We start from the raw sequence: 19,934 nt of genomic DNA on the forward strand, positions 1-19,934 counted from the left end.
AAAAAAAAAAAAAAAAAAAAAAAAAAGAATAATTAATGACTACTTATACTTTTTCATGAAATGAAGTTTAAAATAAAGCTCATAGGTAATTTGTTGAAGTTTTGCTAAGTTTATAACCAACAGAGTCTGACCCACCTGAAAACGATGAAGATTATGCTTTTCTCATTTTGTATATCAAATACCAAAATAGCAAATTAAAGTTTAATTAAAATTCACTACAATAAAATGATTTCCAAAGTTTAACAAATGTAGGCAGAAATAATTTTAATGCTTTCTTAAAGATAATTATAATTGGAAATAATGCTAGTTAGGTTAAGACTTATATCTGATATGTTTTCTAAAATATCGCAGAATATTTCTAAGTAGTATTATTTCTAAAACTCACTTAGGTAGGTTAATAGCGTTATCAGAAACCAAAAAGGAAAGATTAGTGAATAACCAGGTAACTCTGATCAGAATTCCAACCTTTTCTTTTAATACCTGGGTTTGAATAACCAACATATACTGTTTCTTAGCCTAACTAAGTATTTTTCTGTGAAATATAGAGTTTCTGTACCACCTTTTTTGAGCATTGACATCTTAGTCCAAAAGAAAAGATTAACAGAATAAACGATGAACTTTTCCTCTGGGAGGGTATGTATCCCTATATACACAGATATGCGTTTACAGCTTAAAGAGTTTATCTCAGCAAGTTTCCTCCTGTCCTTTTTTTTTTTCTCCTTCCTTCCTTCAAACAACTTTATTCTTCATGTCATGGGACCGTGGGAGTTCGGCTGCCTGCACATGCACGTGGCATGGTTCAAGCGGGAAAATGTTTGGATATAAAGTACCTTCCGTGCTTGCTGGTCTTAATCTTAAGAAGAGCGGAGAACAAGAGATTCTTGAGCGGAGTGTCGTTTATATGATCTGTATAATATCTACGGCTCTGCGAGCTGTCAGATACTTAGTGCTCAACTTCTGACTGTGCAGGAAACAGACTTCACACCAAATTAATGAATATTTGACCTGGGAACACTAGCTAAACTTTGATAAACCTCATGTCTTTCAGAAATGGAGACGTTCTTAGGACTATTTCTTCATTCGCTTACATGGATCACATAAGTAACCTGTGGTCTTATCTGTCTCCTGTGATCAGTTCTTGTGCGAGGCTTTCATTCTCATTCCTGAGACATACTTGAGATACATCCTGCCTTGAAAGTGGATTTGCATGTGCTTTATTAGTTCTTCTCTAAGTTTTTAAACTCACACTAGGTATCAGGCATTAAAGACTGCGTGTCATGTTCTAAGATAATAACTATCCAAGTGTACTTTTGCTGCAGGGTCCTATTAAAGTCCACGGGGAAATGTTTCTTACCCACGTGGAAGTGGGTGAGGTGCAGCATGTTGTCACTTTCCGGTGCGCCCCTTTGCCCTTTGATCTCTCCCTCACGCTTCCCCAGAGCTGCCTTGCAGACGACTCTCCATTTGTCCTAAGTACGGCTTGACATAAGAAACAGTGCTCTACATATTTTCAAGGTCCCTGTAAGTCATCTCAGAAAAGAGAAATTTGATATCACAGACAATTTCTTGATAAGTATTTTCTCTGCTGTCATATCCTGGTGGGAGGAACTGGCTTAGAAATGTACATATATTACTAGGTGAAAATGTAAAGAGCCCAAATGCCCAGCAATGTGGGACTCGTTAAACATCTATTCAACTGAATACTATGCAGCCAGTTAAAATGAGGTTTTAGAGTAATACTTAATGACATGAAAAGAAATGTTCATAAAGATGGTGATAGCTGAAATTTACTGGGTCTTGATTGTATGCCACGCACCTTTCTGAGAGCTTGTATTAACTCGGTTAATCCTAACAACAGTCTTACGGGGAGAAGGTATTGTTATTCTCATTTTAAAGGTGAGGAAATTGAGGCTCCGAGCAGCTTGCGCCAGCTGAGCTATAGCTGGTAAGAGGCAGAACTGGAATTCAGGCCCAGGCACTTTGGCCCTACCCTTGCTCAGGCATCATTATGTGAAAAAATACCAAAGAAAAATCTGTAAACTTCTTTATGGAACTAGACAAAATGTTTTAAATTCATCTAGAAAAGAAAATGTGTCAAAGATACCCAGTCAGATTTTGACAAAGCAGAACTGGTAGAGAAGGACAACGTGTCCTACCAGATGTCAAAATATACCATAAGATACAGCGATTTAAAAAATACCGTATCGTAGCAGAAATAGAGAATAAATCGGAACAGCATATGCCAGTTTTTTTGTTCATAGGGAAGAGGCTGAACAGGTGCACCTAAGTATTAACAATGATTATCACTGGTTAGAGGGATTTACAGGTAATTTTTCTTTTTCTTTTTTTCTTTTTGTGTTTTAGATTATCCACAGTGAACATTTTTGAATCATATAATGTTAGCAAATGTATTTTTTTTTTTTCCTTGCGTTATGCGGGCCTCTCACTGCCGTGGCCTCTTCCATTTGCGGAGCACAGGCTCCGGACGCGCAGGCTCAGCGGCCATGGCTCACGGGCCCAGCCGCTCCGCGGCATGTGGGATCTTCCCGAAACAGGGCACGAACCCGCGTCTCCTGCATCGGCAGGCGGACTCTCAAGCACTGCGCCACCAGGGAAGCCCAGCAAATGTATTTTTAATGCTTTTAAAACTTCAGGTCTTAACAATATTGCTGTTTGATTTTATGCGTAGCGTTTGTACCGTGCATTTTCTGACTTGCTTGCTCTGCAAAGGGAATTCTCTACGGTGTTTTATACCTATATATATATATTACATTCAGCTGGGTTTTAAATTAACCAAGCACACAGAATTACCAGTCCGGTCCTCCATTTTGGTGAGCGTGGAGAAGAGGCAGTGGGATGGATAATAATCCTCTTCTGGTCTAGGGTTGAAGAGAAGGATTTCAGAATCCTCAATTCATTTCCAAAACCTGAATTGCTTATTGGTGGTGTAAAGAAAAGCTATTGAATTTTAATATATAGCTTCTGTCTGATCACCTTGCTGAACTTTATTGTAAATTGTAATCGTTTTTCAATTGATTCTCTTGGATTTTCTAGGTATATAATGATTTCATTTACAGATAATGATAACTTTTCCCCCAATATTTATGGTCTGTATGTTATATAACATCCCCCCCAAATGGAACAGTTGTTAAAAAGGGTGAGTAATTTTATGGTAACCTGGAAAGATGGGTCCTGTATATTGATATCATGAAGTGAAAAGATAGAGTTAGCAGAGTTCTATCCTATATGTAGTATAATCCAGTCTTTACTTTAAAAAATAAAAACAAGCACTGCAATAAAGTGCTTAATTTAGGGAGATTTCTCCTCCCTCCAAAATTCCTGTGTAAATTTAGGCGCTTGTCTTAGCCTGCTTGGGCTGCCATAACAAAATACCATAGACTGAGTGACTTAAACGACAGAAATTTATTTTCTCACCATTCTGGAGGCTGGGAAGTCCCAGATCAAGGTGCCAGCTGCCTTGGTTCCTGGGAGAGCTCTCTTCCTGGCTCACGGAGGCCTCCTCCTCACCGTGTCCCCATGCGGCAGGGGGACTCATCTCCCGCTTCCTCTTCTTACAGGGCCGCAGTCCCATCAGATTAGGGCCCCACCTTATGACCTCACTGAACCCTAACTTATCCCCTAAAGGCTGTCTGCAGACACAGTCGGCTTGGGGGTCAGGGCCTCAACATGAACTTTGAGGGGACCCAGTTCAGTCCATAATAGTGTCTAAACTTTCTTTCCCCAATATCCTCAGAAATCCTATGTTTAACTTATTTTATTTCAGACAGGATTTGTTTTATCCTTTCTTAGGACATTCTTAAGGCACTTGTTACTTTGCAGTGTGTCACAGAAATTTTACCTCAATTTAACCTTATGCATCATTTCCTCTTAGACACAAAATCGAATGAAGCTCATGGCCGACAATTATGAGGATGACCACTTCAGATCCTCCCATTCCAGTCAAACCAATCATAAACCCTCCCCAGACCAGGTAAGACTGCTTTTGATTGTCTTGTGAAAACCAGTATGCTTTTATTTTGATGTATTTTTTACTAGCAGATTACAGATTCTGGGGTACAAGTTAGAAAAATAAAAATAATCAGTTTCTGGAAACTTTTTTTTTTTTTTAAACACAGAGTCAGTTTCTGTAGAGGAAGGTGGTACATGATTCTGAATATTTTAAGAGGAGATACTCAGTAGATTTGAGGGCACTAAAGAATCCTTGAGATGAGAAAAAAAAATTAATCTTCTCAGAGATACTCGCTAATTTGTAACTGTCCTGCTTTTCTTATTTAAGAAACAGTGCCTCAGTAGAAAAACAAAACTCTCCTTGTAAGCTCAGTGAGGCACGCACAGTGCAGTGTAACGGTAATAACTATTGAATATTATTTAACTGCAAATTTTAAGATCTCTGCTCATCACCTAGTAGACGTGAAGATTGAAACTTAGTTTCTTCGCTCCCATTCCCTTGGTGGATCCCTCCATCTATGTCATTCTTAAATTGTTGCCTTCAACTTCTCATCAGTGCAAAAGAGGCAGTGATGAGTCAGCCTGAAGGGGAACCATATTCAATGCCAGTGTTTTTGGAAGAAGGAAACTCTCCCAAGATCTTGAATGTGATGGATGGGGGAGAGTAGTGAACAGATTACCTCATATCCCATTGCCAAAAGTCAGATTTCAACATCTCCATCACACTCAATCTTAAAATATACAGCTGAGGGAGAAAAATAACAGTTAAGTAATTACATCCATATGACTAAAGAGTCAAGGAAAACTCCCCCACTGAGCATCTCCTCCAAATGATAGCATAGCTTTGTCTTAGGGGAAGAAAAAGAAATATTGCAGGTGAAAGCAGCAATAATATTGAAAATGCAATTTTTTTCTAAGATTCAGAAGGTATAGTCATGGTTTGATGACATATTCTTAGCCAGTTGAGGCAGGCCTTATATTTTAGAGGGAAAACAGTGCAACCTTAGACATGGGCAGAATGGAGAACTGTCTGCCTTGATGTCAGCAGTCTGTCCCTCTGCCAAGACATCATTTTGCTTGTTCTGCCTGCTTCTGGATACCTGGCATTAAGTTTATGCCAGTGTATATAAGATGAGTATTAGATCCTTTCCTTGCAACAGGTTTCGCTAATACATACAAGGAATTGGATACCTTGCAGTAGTGGGAGGCAAACAGGAATGGGGAAGGGTTGAGGAAAAGGCAAAAAATAAAGAAAAGCCTCCCACTTGATAATGTTGCCCAGATCCAGCAGTGGATAGAGAGAGCGTCTCGGAGAGGTCGGAAGACTGGAATTACAGTGACAAACTAATTACGAGTCAGAGCCTGATGTAAAAAGGGTCAGGAGGTTAGAGACTGTTTGCTGCTGCTACAGTGTGCTTGTGTCTCTGTTTTGAATACTAACCAGCTCTTTTCGTTCCCACGCTGCTCTGGGGTCTCTGCCGTCCCGTAGGACGAGGAGGAGGGCATATGGGCATAGCCGTCCACGTGCTCCTAGGGCAGCCATTTGTTCAGCACGGTGAGAAACGGCTCTCCTTAACTACAGACACGCGTTCTGTTTGTTTGCCGTCACTTTTTTTCACACAATCATCTCACGCCTTGTTTCTCTGTAATTCACTAAATCCTTGGTGTGCTCTCTGCCTTCTCATTTCACCTGATTCCTGTGTGTATTGCTATGCTTCTGACATAGTGGGGTTTGGGGTTTGTGGCTTTTTTTTCTTGTTGTGTGTTAATAGTCACTTTCATAATTTCTTTTATGCATTTTTGGGAGAACTTCCAGGGCATGTAACTATTGATAAATTTCTCCTGTTGTTATTTTATTTATAAACTACTCTGTCTAGCATGATTTTACAGTGTCCTGGTAAGGTTTATAGTGACTTACATCAAACTGGAAATAGAAAATTGGTCAGATACCCTGCCAGTAGGGTATCTGGGATATACTTTTTATAATAAGTTAAAGTATATAGTCTTAAAAAAAAACCTGTAGTGTGGACTAAAACCTTTAGTTTCTGTCTATAGAAGAATGCTCTGCATTCTCAGGGTCAGTAATTCTTCCAGAGTGCCTACCCTGGACAGCCCCTAGAGCTTGGATATTACCCCCAAACTGTCCTTATAAATAAAGAGAAATAAAGAAGCAAAAGGGGCTTCCCTGGTGGCGCAGTGGTTGAGAGTCCGCCTGCCGATACAGGGGACACGGGTTCGTGCCCCGGTCCAGGAGGATCCCACATGCCGCGTAGCGGCTGGGCCCGTGCGCCATGGCCGCTGGGCCTGCGCGTCCGGAGCCTGTGCTCCGCAACGGGAGAGGCCACAACAGTGAGAGGCCCGCGTACGGCCAAAAAAAAAAGAGCAAAAGAAGGCTTTTTAAAAAGTCGGTCTACAGAGTTCTTTTTCCCTCTTTTATGGATTGCTGCCGTGTTAAACGGTTGCCAGGACACTGTCTAGATTCTCCTTTCCAGGCCAATTGGCTAGAAAATATAGTCCAGCTGTGTCAGTATCTCTCTTTGATCCGATGCCCTGGAGGTTTGACTGAGGAAATCCTTTTCTTAGAAAAAATAATAATTATGATGAGTAAGTTCACACGTATTGGTGGCCTTGCACCCCTGGATTCACTGCCCGTGCTTATTGGCGATCTCACTCTCCTGGAGTTGTTACTTCCTGAAGAGTCTGTGTCTTGATGTTATCCTCCTTAAAATGATGAGGGTCGTGTAGACCTCTCACTGCAAACACAGCCGAGGAGAACAATGAGGTAAGTTGTGGAAAGAGGCGTGCACTGTGAAGACAGGAAACTTTCCATGTGGCTTTATCCTGAGGCTGTGAAAGAAGCCGAAATGCATGATGCCAACCACAAAGCTCTTTGGGTCTCTATTCCTGCCCCGCAAAGAGGTTCATCCATACCATTTTTCTAGATTCCACATACGTGCATTAATATACAGTATTTGTTTTTCTCTTTCTGACTTACTTCACTCTGTATGACAGTCTCTAGGTCCATCTGCACAGAAGTAGAGGACGGGCGTGCGGACACAGGGGATGGGGAAAGGGGAGTGGGATGAATTGGGAGGTTAGGATTGACATAAATGCACTACCATGTGTAAAACAGATAGCTAGTGGGAACCTGCTGTATAGCACAGGGAGCGCAGCTTGGTGCTCACTGGTGACCTAGATGGGTGGGATGGGGGGCGTGGGAGGGAGGTCCAAGCAGGAGAGGATATATGTATACCTGTAGCTGATTCACTTCATTGTGCAGCAGAAACTAACGTAACGTTGTAAAGCAATTATACTCCAATTTAAAAGAAAGCTCTTTGAACCCTGCACGCCAGACAAAGCTGAAGCTGAGAAAGTCTGTTGCCACTTCTCTTTATCTACACTACACGCTACGGGGCGGTCAGTGGAGTTGGTCATTGTGGAGCCTGTTGGGGCCACGCAGGAGTTGAATGTAGTTCGGCAGGCTCCTCCCCCAATGTGAAGCTGCCTTGTCTGTTCTGGCAGAACACAAGAGCTTCTGTGCAGGCCTTAGCAGGAAGCCCAGCCCCGTTGGTGTCATAGGAAACACGGCCCGTAGGTAACCTCACCAGGAGACTGAGAAATGAGCCACCTTCACATGACCTTGTTCCTGAGTCTCCGTTCTCCTTTCTCTTCTCCCACAGTAGAATCTAACTCCTAACAAGTGTTCAAATGCTACCAATTTTTTAAAAAATTATTGCACTATTGATCTTACTGCACTGAAATATTAACAGTCGTTGGTTTAACAAAGTGCAGTTGCAATTAGCTGGCCACAGCTGGAGTTTCTATGGTAGAGTATTTCAAGTTTTCTAAAATGTGCTGTGAATATAATTATATCATAAAGGTTTGATCCCTAAAGCAGTGCCCACGTCTTGACTTGCCATCCACTGTACTTGCTAATTCTACAGAGAACAGATTTTCTTAACAAAATTTCAGGCTTTTGAAGTTGATGATTTGCCTTATCAAACTTAAGAACATAAATAATGTTTTGTGTGTAAAAATTTTTAAAAAACACGATGTGTACCAGCAAAGTATGAGCCTTACTAGATGTAATCATTTCTCAGACTTTGTGCTTTATGGCCCAGAAAATGATCATCTTGGTGAACTTACCATGTGCTCTTGAAAAGAGTGATATTCTTTAGTTATTGCACACAGTGTTCTATAAATATTGATATAGGTCCAGGTGGCTGACAGGGTTGTTCAGATCTTCTATGACTTTACTAAAAATTGGCAGGCGGGTGGGGGGGCAGTCTGTTACATGCTGAGAGAGGAGTATTAAAATCTCCAGGTATAAATTGGAATTATTCTTTGTCCTTTGAATTCTCAATTTTTGCTTCATGTATTTTGAAGCTCTGTTATTATTTGCACACCCATTTTTGATTGTTGTATACTCTTGATAAACTGACCTCCCTGTCATTATGAAATATCCCTCTTTATTTTCCAGGAATATTCTTTGTCTTCAAATCTACTTTATTAGTCTTAAGTCAACAAGGAGCAGTGTAAACTAACACGAAAAGTCACTCTGTCTTGTCCGGCAATAACAGGCATTCAGTTAATACTTACTGAATATTGACTTTCTAGTGTTTTCTGGAGAGCAAATTGCCAGATAACATCATTTCCTTTATATATAAAAGTATATGTTTCTTTTTTATGCTGTTATTTTAAACATCTCACAGAGCAGCGATCCCCAACCTTTTTGGCACCAGGGACCGGTTTCGTGGAAGACAGTTTTTCCCCGGACCAGGGCTTGGGGGGGTGGGGGGATGGTTTCGGGATGATTCAAGCACAGTACATTTATTGTGCATTTTATTATTATTTCTATTATTTATTTCTACTTTATTGTTATTTCTGTTATTATTACATTCTGATATATAATGAAATAATTATACAACTCACCATAATGCAGAATCAGTGGGAGCTTGTTTTCACTTGCCACTCACTGATAGGCTTTTGAAATGAGTCTGCAAGCAGATTTATTATGGTCTCTATGCAGTCAAACCTCTCTGCTAATGATGATCTGCATTTGTAGCCGCTCCCCAGTGCTAGCATCAGCGCCTCAGCTCCCCCTCAGGTCATCAGGTATTAGATTCTCACAAGGAGTGTGCCGCCTAGATCCCTCGCATGCGCAGTTCACAGTAGGGTTCGCTCTCCTATGAGAATCTAATGCTGCCGCTGATCTGACACGAGGTGGAGCTCAGGCGGTAATGCAAGCAGTGGGGAGCGGCTGTAAATACAGATGAAGCTTCGCTCGCTTGCCCGCCACTCCCCTCCTGCTATGCGGCGCGGTTCCTAACAGGCCATGACCAGTAGCGGTCCGTGGCCCGGGGGTTGGGGACCCCTGTCATAGAGGATGACACGCTATGGATAAAAAGGTATTTACTTTAGGAACTTAGTAACCTCCCAGGTTAACTGTGCATTGGCCCTAGGCTTGTGATATTTAACACTGAAGGAAGAAAAAGAAAAAGAACCTTATAATAATATAGTGAGGAGGTACTCCAAGTTAAATCATAAGAGAAAATATTAGTCTGGTTGCACACACAGTGTAGAATGGTTTCAGTAGAGAGGTAGTAGAAGAATGGGAGCTTTATAAGCGCCTGACTTCAATGATCTTTGCCTACATTTTGACTATTCTCCTGACGTTTGTTTAAACCAAAGTTCATTCTCTACGTGGCAACCCCTTCCCCCCCCCATTTTCTCGAGATATAAGTGACAAATAGCATTGTATTAATCCAAGGTGCACAACATAATGATTTGGTATACGTATATATTGCCAAATGGTCACCACAGTAAGTTTAGTTAACATCTATCACCTCACATAATTACAGTCTTTTTTCTTGTGATGAGAACTTTCAGGTCTACTCTTTTAATAACTTTCAGATATACAATAGACACCATGCCTTATATCCCCAGGGCATATTTATAATATAACTGGAAGTTTACACCTTTTGACCCCCTCAACCGTTTTACCCACCCCCAAACCCCACCACGGGCAACTGCCAAATCTGTTCCCTGTATCTATGAGTTTGGTTTTTCTAGGTTCCACATGTAAGTGACATTGTAGAGTATTTGTCTTTTTCTTTGTCTGACTTATTTCACTAAGCATAATACCCTCAAGGTCCATCCATGTTGTCACAAATGGCAGGATTTTCTTCTTTTTTATTGGCTGAATAAGATTACTCTGTGTGTGTGTGTGTGTGTGTGTGTGTGTGTGTGTGTGTGTGTGTGTGTGTGTGTGTGTGTGTGTGTGTGTGTGTGTGTGTGTGTGTGTGTGTGTGTGTGTGTGTGTGTACAGTTGGCCCTTCAACAACACAGGTTTGAACTGCACAAGTCCACTTATACATAGATTTCTTTCTTTTGCAAAATAGTAAATAGTATAGTACTACACAGTTGGCAGTTGGTTGAATCTGCAGTTATGGAACTGTGGATGCAGAGGCACCACAGAACAAAAGGCCAACTATAAGTTGTACACAGATTTTTGACTCTTCAGAGGGTCAGTGCCTCTAACCCCTGCATTGTTCAAGGGTAACTGTATACACACCACATTTTTCTTTATCCATCAGTGGACAGTTAGGTTGTCTGTGTGTCTTTGCTATTATAAATAACACTGCAAGGAACACAGGCGTGCAGATATCTTTTCAAGATAGTGATTTTATTTCCTTTGGACATATACTCAGAAGTGGAATTACAGGATCATATGATAGTTCTATTTTGAATTTTTGAGGAATCTCCATGCTGTTTTCCATAGTGGCTGCATCAATTTACATTCCCACCAACAGCGCACAAGGGTTCCCTTTTCTCCACATCCTCACCAACACTTATCACTTGTCGTTTGGGTAGTAACCAACAAGTGTGAGGTGATATTTCACTGTGGTTTTGATTTGCATTTCCCTGATGATTAGTTATGTTGAGTGCCTTTTCATGTACCTGTTGGCCATCTGTATGTCTTTTTGGAAAAATGTCTATTTAGATCTTCTGCCCACTTTTAGTTGAATTTTTTGCTCTTGAGTTGTGTGACTTCTTTATAAATTTTGGATATTAGCCCCTTATCAGATATATGATTTGCAAATATTTTCTCCCATTCACTAGGTTGTCTTCATTTTGTTGATGGTTTCCTTTGCTGTGAAGAAGCGTTTTAGTTTGATGTAGTCCCACTAGTTTATTTTTGCTTTTGTTGCTTGTGCTTTTGGTGTCAGATTCAAAAATTCATCCCAGAGATCTATGTCAGGGAGCTTACCACCTATGTTTTCTTATAGGAGTTTTGTGGTTTCATGTCTCACATTCAAGGCTTTCATCCTTTTTGAGTTAATTTTTGTGTATGGTGTAAGATTTTGGTCCAGTTTTATTCTTTTGCATATAACTGTCCAGTTTTCCAGTACCATTTATTGAAAAGACTGTCCTTTCCCCATTGTATATTCTTGGCTCCTTTGTCATAAATTAATTGACCAATATATCCATGGGTTTATTTCTGGGCTCTCTATTCTGTTCCATTGATCTATGTGTCTCTTTTTATGCCAGTACCATAGTTTTAATTACTATAACTTTGAAATATATTTGAAATCAGGAAGCATAATGCCTCCAGCTTCATTCTTCTTTCTCAAGATTTCTTTGGCTATTTGGGGGTCTTTTATGGTTTCATACAGATTTTAGGATTCTTTGTTCTGTTTCTGTGAAAAATGCCATTGGAATTTTGATAGGGATTGCATTGAATCTGTATATTGCTTTGGGTAGTATGAACATTTTAACAGTATTAATTCCTTAAATCCATGAGCACAGACTATCTTTCCATTTATTAGTGTCTTCTTCAATTTCTTTTATCAGTGTCTTACAGTTTTCAAGGAACAGGTCTTTTACCTCCTTGGTTACATTTCTTCCTAGGTATTTTATTCTTTCTGATACAATTGTAAATGAGATTGTTTTCTTAATTTCTCTTTTTGATAGTGTGTTATTAGTGTATAGAAATGCAACTGATTTTGTGTATTAATTTTGTATTCTGCAATATTACTGAATTCTTTTATAAGTTCTAACAGTTTTTTGACAGAGTCTTTATGGTTTTCTGCATATAATATCATGTCATCTGCAAACAGTGATAGTTTTACTTCTTCCATTTCTATTTGGCTGCCTTTTATTTCTTTTTCTTGTCTAACTGCTCTGGCTAGGACTCCCAATACCATGTTGAATAAGAGTGGTGAGAGTAGACATCTTTGTCTTGTTCCTGATCTTAGAGGAAAAGCTCTCAGCTTTTCACCATTGAGTATTGTGTTAGCTGCGGACTTGTCATTATATTGCCTTTTTTATGTTGAGGAATGTTCCCTCTGTTTCTGCTTTGTTGGGATTTTTTTTTTTTAATAAGTGGATGTTAAATTTTGTCAGATGCTTTTCCTGCACCTATTGAGATGATTTTGTGATTTTTGTCCTTCATTTTGTTAACGTGGTACGTCACATTGATTGATTTGCAGATGTTGAACCATCCTTGCATCCCTGGAATAAACCCCACTTGATCATGGTATATGATCCTTTTAATGTATTATTGAATTTGGTTTGCTAATATTTTGTCAAGAATTTTTCCATCTATGTTCATCAGAGATATTGGCATGTAATTTCCTTTTCTTGTGGCATCTTTTTCTGGTTTTGGTATCAGGTAATGCTGGCATTATAAAATGAACTTGGAAGAGTTCTCTCCTCTTATATTTTCTTGGAAGAGTTTTTAAAAGATTGGTGTTAATTCTTTAAATGTTTGGTAGAATTCACTAATGAAACCAGCTGATCCTCAGCTTTTCTTTCTTGGGAGGTTTTTAATTACTGATTCAGTTCCCTTACTTGTTATTGGTCTGTTCAAATTTTCTATTTCTTCATGATTCAGTCTTGGTAGGTTGTATATTTCTAGGAATTAATCCAGTTCTTCTAGGCTGTCCAAATTGTTGGCATATAGCTGTTTGTAGTAGCCTCATGATTCTTTGTATTGGTCTGGTATCAGTTGTAACGTCTCCTCTTTCATTTCTGATTTTATTTATCCTGTCTCTTTTATTTTCTCCTATCACGTCCTACCTGTGAAACTGACGAAGCATGTTTTCTCCTGTGTCCCCTATATGGCAGTTATATTACTTTATGGCCATTTAGTTTGGTTGTTGAATAGCATGCTTTGGCTCCAGATCTGATTTGAGTCCAGCTCGGTAGCTGTGTAATTTCCCACAAGTCACTCAACCTGTTCTCTAAGCATCAGGTTCCTCGTTTGTTAAATGGCAGTAATAGAACCTATAGTGAAGGTTCTTGGGAGGATTACATGTAATAATGTATTCAGTGCACTTAGCCCTCTGCCTGGCACACAGGAAATGCTCAGTAAAGGACTGTGTGACATTGGTAGTGATTGTGGTAAAAATCCTCGAATATTTACAAGATCCTTTGATGCTCCTCTTCACTTTATAGATTTCTCCTCTCTCCTAATATAGTAACATTCCTCCCATTGCACAAGTAACCCACAATCCTAGTAATTAATTTTTCCTGCAGCAAAAGAAATGTCTTCTTTACTGAATCATCAATGATGTCACCAGTACTGCCTGAGCAACAGTGTAGACACCTCTCCCAGGTATCTGTGCGGGAGGTCAGCCACAGACGTTGTCAGACCTAATCACCTTTAAGAAGCACCCTTGGCAGCAGGTGACACTTTCTTCTGGAGTTTTCTGACCTGAGGGTTATTTTCAGGCCGTAGAAAGAAGCAGGAGCACCACCCCTGCACGGTGGCTGGAAGTGATTCTTGACAGGCTTGGTGATCACACGAGCTCAGTGAGGCAGGGACCTCTTCTTAGGCCACGTGAGTGAGTTGCGAGTAATCTGGGGGAGAGACCTTTTTCTCAGTGGGTTTTTTTTTTTTTTTTTTTTGGGGGTACACGGGCCTCTCACCGTTGTGGCCTCCCCCGTTGTGGAGCACAGGCTTCTGACGCACAGGCTCAGCGGCCATGGCTCACGGGCCCAGCCGCTCCGCGGCATGCGGGATCTTCCCGGACCGGGGCACGAACCCATGCCCCCTGCATCGGCAGGCGGACTCCCAACCACTGCACCACCAGGGAAGCCCCTCTCAGTGTATTTTTAAGACAGAGTTTACAGTGTTCCACAGGTACATCCTACATTTTTGTAGTTTCTGCTGAATGATTTAAGGTGACATTGTCCTGTGACTCACTTGATGTATTTCTTAGACTGAAAATTGCAGTGTTTTAAACATCTCTGGAACATAAGCTCTCAGATGCGTGGGTTCTTACCTTAACAATTACCAGCATTCGACTAATAAGGAAGTGCCGTCTCCCTCCTCTTCGTGGTATCATTCGTGACTCAGACATTCCTCCTGGACAATAAAAATATCCTTGTACTTCATGCAAAATAAAATTCTTCACATCCTAATTGTTTGTCACAGTCCTCTGAAAATGGGGGGACCCTACGGAGCCCAGTAAATAGTTTTTGAAATAAAAAACTGGTGAGCTTTTACCCTAAAGAAAAATTGCATGTATTTTATGCATTTGTAGTAGATATTTTAATCTTTTAATTTACTCTGTACCCTAACAGGTTATCCTGTAATCTGACATGGTTATGACATGGACTGCTGGCTTCCCAGTCCACCTTCTAGAATACATTGTCAGGTTTATCAGCCACCCCTCAGTTAACATGTGGTGGGACCCCTTTTAATACCAGTTTTGGAAGATAGGCCTAACACTTGCCTATTATATCACATTTTTATTTTATAGAGTTATGTTTTGGAGGATATGATTTGACTCACATTTTATCTGAACTCTTTAACAACAGTCTTGTTACAATAGGGTTCTGCAGTATTTCTTTCATTAACTTGTCCTCAGCTTCTCCCTAATTTGTTATTTTCTATACATTCTCTCTGTCTTTAGGGTTACTATCTGTTTTGGGTTAAAGGAATATTTTCTTGGACACAAAAATGCATCATCAACCAAAACAAAAAAGCTATTCTCCCTTGATGTGTCTGCCTCCTTCTTACTGATCCTGGGATGACGAGACTAAAGTTTCCAGCTGGATCTGTCAGTCAGCATTTCTGGGATAAATTAAGTGAGCACACTTGATTGAGGTGTAGCTGGACTGTATCACTGTCTTCCTATTATCCTAGGAGATCAAAGCTGAGCACAAATAGAGGCTTAGTCTTTATAATATTCAAAACAGATGGCTAGTTCTTTGCGGTGAAAATTCAGGTTTTAAGGCAAACCACTTGTTAGCAAGACTTCATTTCTTTTCATTGAAAGATAGTCAACACTGAACATATACCTCTCTCTCTTCTTCAAGAGTAGAATCACAGACTTTCTGCCTGAGGGGGGATTTGGCAAACCCCAAAAGCTGTTACACTGTCTGGGTTCCTTTTCATGTGAATATAAAATAAGTTATTCAGATTTTTCTTTTGGCGTTTTGCGTATTAAATGAAAAAGTCTTAAATGTTTAAATTCTCGTAGACATTTTGTTGATGGGTCACTATTTGAAATCTAGTATTCACACTGTTACATCCTCCAGAATTGAACCAGAGTGTTTATCCCTGACTTCATATTTTTACAAACTAAAATGCACATTCTCCACAGTCTGTTACTGACACCTGGGTCCTGAGGTCATACAGAATAAGTCCGTAAGTGCAGTTTGAAGTTTTTATTGTTTGGTTTAAAACCGACTGAAATGAGAAAATTAACTCAAAAATATTTATTGGGAGTCTCCTGTGTACCTACACTGCACTAGGTACATGGGTTGAAATACGTGTTTCAAGACTATTAAACAAATACTAAAGGACAGATTTTCTCCAACAGAAAAAATAATACGAGGTGCCATAGGAAAACCCAGGTCTGCACCAGAGACTCAAGGGCTCACAGAGGAGGTAACACTTGTGCTGCATCTTGAAGGAGCAGTAGGCGATTGCCAAGCAGATATACTGTAAATCTGTTGAACTCTCAGTAGCTCCCTGTGGATACTGCTTAGAGTGTGAATTAATTCTCTATTTCTGCATAACACATTACCCCAAAACTTGGCAGCATTGAAAGCAATACATCCCTGTTAGGTCAGTGGTTTCTGCAGGTCATGAATTCGGAAGCAGCTTGGCTGGGTAGCTCTTGCATGAGTGTCTCCGGGGTTGCAGTCAGGATGTCAGCTGGGTCTGTAGTTGTCCAAAGCTTGGTGGGGACGGAGCATCCGTTCCAGGATGCTCACCCACAGCTCATACCGGCAGGAACCTTCAGTTCCTCACCATCCGGACCCAAAATGGGTGATTCAAGAGAGGGGAGCAAGGAGGAAGCCACAGTGACTTTTATGACCTATTATCGGAAGTCACACACCACCACCTCTACTGTGTTCTGTTCCTTCAGCGCAAGGCACTGAGACCGTCTGTGCTGAATGGACCAGAGCATCTTAGGCTTTACTCTTTGAGGGGAGGCATGTCAAAGCACGTGTGGACTTACTGCCAACCTCCACAGGTGTTGGGGCAGGGTGACAAGCCACACGGCTGGTGCCGCCAGTGCGGGTGGATCACGGTGACCTTTGTGTGCCGTGGCGACCTGTGGAGGGTGGGCGGGAGGGATGTCAGAGCTTCTGGCTCTGTCCTGGAGGAGGGGAGGCCATGCGGCCTGGATGCCGCGGCAGTGGACGGGATGGAGGAGGATCGCCAGTGTGCTCATCACCGTGAAGCTTGGTTCTCAGAAACGTCCCAGGCAGATAACACAGCCCGAAAGCCCCACTGTGATTCAGAAAGGTAACTTGCCTACAGGCACTGTTCACATAAACAGCCCTGCACAAGCCCATGTGTTCCATGGTGGCTATGGCACTTGGACGCCGAGTGGCTTCGGTCCAGCCACATTCACGGCCCGGGTCACCTCCCTGGGCGTTGAATTTTTCGTTTACAAAGTGGGGCAAGGAGGCAGGTGTCCATGACCTCGATGATCGCTAAAAGAACTTTCTCTGTGCTCAGAACGATATACTTAGTGTTTTATCCTTGTTTAACCTTGAGAATATTTGACTCAGTAGAAACATTTGATCTGTTCACAAACATCTAAATCAGGTTATACCAATGTCAAGGGATTTTCACTGAATATTTGCTGGAGCTGAAACTAAGTTAATTCAGTTTCTTTATCAGTTTTCCAGGTGTGGGGTTGAAAATGTCGATCTTTTTCCGTATTCTTATTTTACTGAATCATTTTAGTATCAATTCTTTTCCATATTTAAACTTTATAATGACTTTATTTATCAATCAGGGATTGTGTCCAGATCAAATTTTACTAATTAGAACTTTCTGCAAGTGTGAATTTTCTTTTTATGCCCATTGCCAAATCCAGTTTTCTATTTAGCCAGTGTTTTGTTTTGTGTTGATATTACTATTAATACAAGTACTATTCATTGTGAATTGAATTTTTTAACAGTAATTATTATTTATTTCTTAAGTAATCTGTAAGAAAATTATAAGCATTTCCTCCCTAATAGTATAGTTACCCTGTTATCTGGAATAGGTCCACTGTAGAGATTGGCAGACCTTTTTATAAAGGTCCAGATAGTAAATGTTTTATACTTTGTGAACTTTACTCTTCGTCAAAACTATTCAGCTCTGCTCTTGCAGTGGGAAAGCAGCCTCAGACAATATGTAAATGAGTGAAGGTTAATATGACTATGGTTAATATAACTTTATTTATGGGCGCTGAAATTTGATTTTCAGATAATCTCCACATGTCACCAAATACCCTTTTGATTTTTTTTCCAACCATTTTTCTTAGTGATGGACTGTACAAAAACAGGCAGTGATGCCGGATTTGGTCCATGGACTGTCATTTATTTACTGACCTCTGGTCTATTGTGTTGCTTTTCCAGTTCTTCTTTGTGCTTCTCATCTCTTCATGCGCCATTTTGTAGCCATCCGGTCATTGGTGGAGCTCAGTGCAAATGATGGGGTTAGGGTGTCCCCGGGGTCAGAATGTCAGCTGGAGTTATCAAGAGTACCTTGCATTTTACATGTGCTCAAATCCTCACACGGATGAGAATTGTCATTCCCATTTTACAGATGGTAAAACAGGTTCTTGGAAATAATAATGGTGAATAATTATTGAAGAAGCTTACCATGTGATGGACACGTGGATTATTACAGTCTCATAAGGTATACTGTCCTCAGAGTAATTTGTCCCAGGTCTCATAGCTAGAAGGTTGCAGGCCCCAGAGGTAAGCCAGTCTGTCTCCAGAGCCCATGCTGTTAACTGCTTTGTGGCTTTGCAGTGTTTCACAGAGTCATCAATGCAGTGCAAAGATATAGTAGCACACAACATGACTGATACAAATCTGTCTCTGTTAAGGGTAGCCTCTGGGTAAAAAAGCGTTTTTTCACCACAGTTTCTGAAACTTGATGCCCAGTAATTAACACAATCACCAGCCAAGGGCCTGCATGCATATGGCTGCGGTGTTTGAATGATCGTGTTAATGGCCGTGGCCGTGGCCCTGGCCACAGCCAGTCACATCGCCTTCCCTGCACTAAGGAGGGACACCACTGTGTCTGCTTAACGTGTGGTGCTGTAAGGAGTGAGATGCCACAGCTGCTCTTGCCAGAGAAGTGTTCAAGTAGATAAAATTCCTAGTTAAGATCATGAGGTGCTGAGGACCACCTCAGTGAATTCCATGGCTAACTAACAAAAATTTTCCATGAGGGAAGCAACTAACCTAATCACAGGTAAGACAAGCAGCTGGGCAGACAACCTTGCTTCCCTGGAACATACAAGTTGTCGTTGATGCAAGAGATGCTAAGATGAAGGAGTTCCAGTTCAGAGGAGCCTGGGCCCTCCCAGTCAGACCACATTCCGTGTGTGTGTGTGCGTGCGCGTGCACATAAATGTACGAGTGTGTCTTAACACGTGAACCTGTTGCTTTGTTCTCGTGCATGGAAATGTATGATCATTGAGACAGGCATGGTAATGGAGTCGGGGAAAGCTGAAAACCTCCAGGTACCTAGAACGTGCCTCACTGGACTCACAGGATAGTCTGAAACACACGTGCCCACTATAGGATGACTCTGCACTGTGCTTTGGAATGGCACATCTGGGAAATGGTATGTGGATGGCTTGCTAGACAAATGACAGAAACGTATCAGACCAAGTGTCCTGAGCTTTTACTGCTTAGATGAATAAGATGGCAGAGACTTTGCTCCCCATGTTTCTATTTCTTGTCAGCAGTAGCACCTCATATGTAAGAAGGTTATATAGCTGCTAGAGCCCACAAGGCAACTGAGTATGGAGAATCCCCCCAAATTGTGTGATGCACACATTTGGGCAGTTTGCTTAAAGCACAGAGAGAGCTTTTCCTCCTGTTCGTTGCTGTTCAAGTCCACAACACCAAAAGTCTACTCCCTGGAAGGAAACCAGGGAAAGCACTAATAACGTGGACAGATGAACATGGTGAAGAAAGGTGTTTCTACGTTCTCCTGTCCCTTTTCTTCTTTGCTTGCTTTCTAGAGTTGGGAGTTTCTGTTTCACTTGTCCATTGTTTTCTGTTTTCTAAACACCCATAAAGTGTTAGGTCCTCTGATTCTATCAGAAACATGGTCTCTATCCTTTGTATTCCCTCACTAAAATTGCTACAAAATTTGGATGTGGGTCCATGTGCACGATAGGTTTTTTATGAGTACTGAAAGGTGGGGCTAGAGCCTGGTAGATAAAACCAGTACGAAGATTCTGCACAAACTTAACTTTTTTCCCCTGCTGTCAGGTCACTTTACAGCTATACCAGAAGCTGCTTATTCTTTGTTACATCAGGTAGCCTCACATGCTTCACTCTAGATGTACCCCCATTTCTGGTTCCTTGGAACTTTCCCCTTGGACTGCCCCGCACCCCATTTTTTGACTTGCCGTACTCTGCAGTTTTTCCCTCGGGGTCTCCCGGCTCAATCGGAACATGTGGGTTCGCTCATTCTCGGCATT

At 41.1% G+C, this 19,934-nt stretch overlaps 1 protein-coding gene across 4 annotated transcripts in view; it reads left to right on the plus strand.

Annotated features, from left to right (window-relative positions):
• The window catches only part of ERC1 (ELKS/RAB6-interacting/CAST family member 1), a 393,512-nt gene that overhangs the window by 335,180 nt on the left and 38,398 nt on the right, over window positions 1-19,934 (plus strand). For 2 of the 4 annotated variants that reach the window (XM_007469478.1, XM_007469476.1), the window contains 2 exons: window positions 3,893-3,991; window positions 5,459-5,524. In XM_007469478.1, coding sequence (XP_007469540.1) covers window positions 3,893-3,991; window positions 5,459-5,485 — 126 coding nt within the window. In that variant the 3' untranslated portion in view covers window positions 5,486-5,524. Of the gene's footprint in view, window positions 1-3,892; window positions 3,992-5,458; window positions 5,525-19,934 lie in introns of those variants that run through there. The other 2 variants (XM_007469477.1, XM_007469475.1) reach the window with 2 other exon arrangements.

The sequence above is a fragment of the Lipotes vexillifer genome, unplaced genomic scaffold, assembly GCF_000442215.2.
Source record: "Lipotes vexillifer unplaced genomic scaffold, Lipotes_vexillifer_v1.1 scaffold395, whole genome shotgun sequence".
Classification (NCBI taxonomy): Eukaryota; Metazoa; Chordata; class Mammalia; order Artiodactyla; family Lipotidae; genus Lipotes; species Lipotes vexillifer.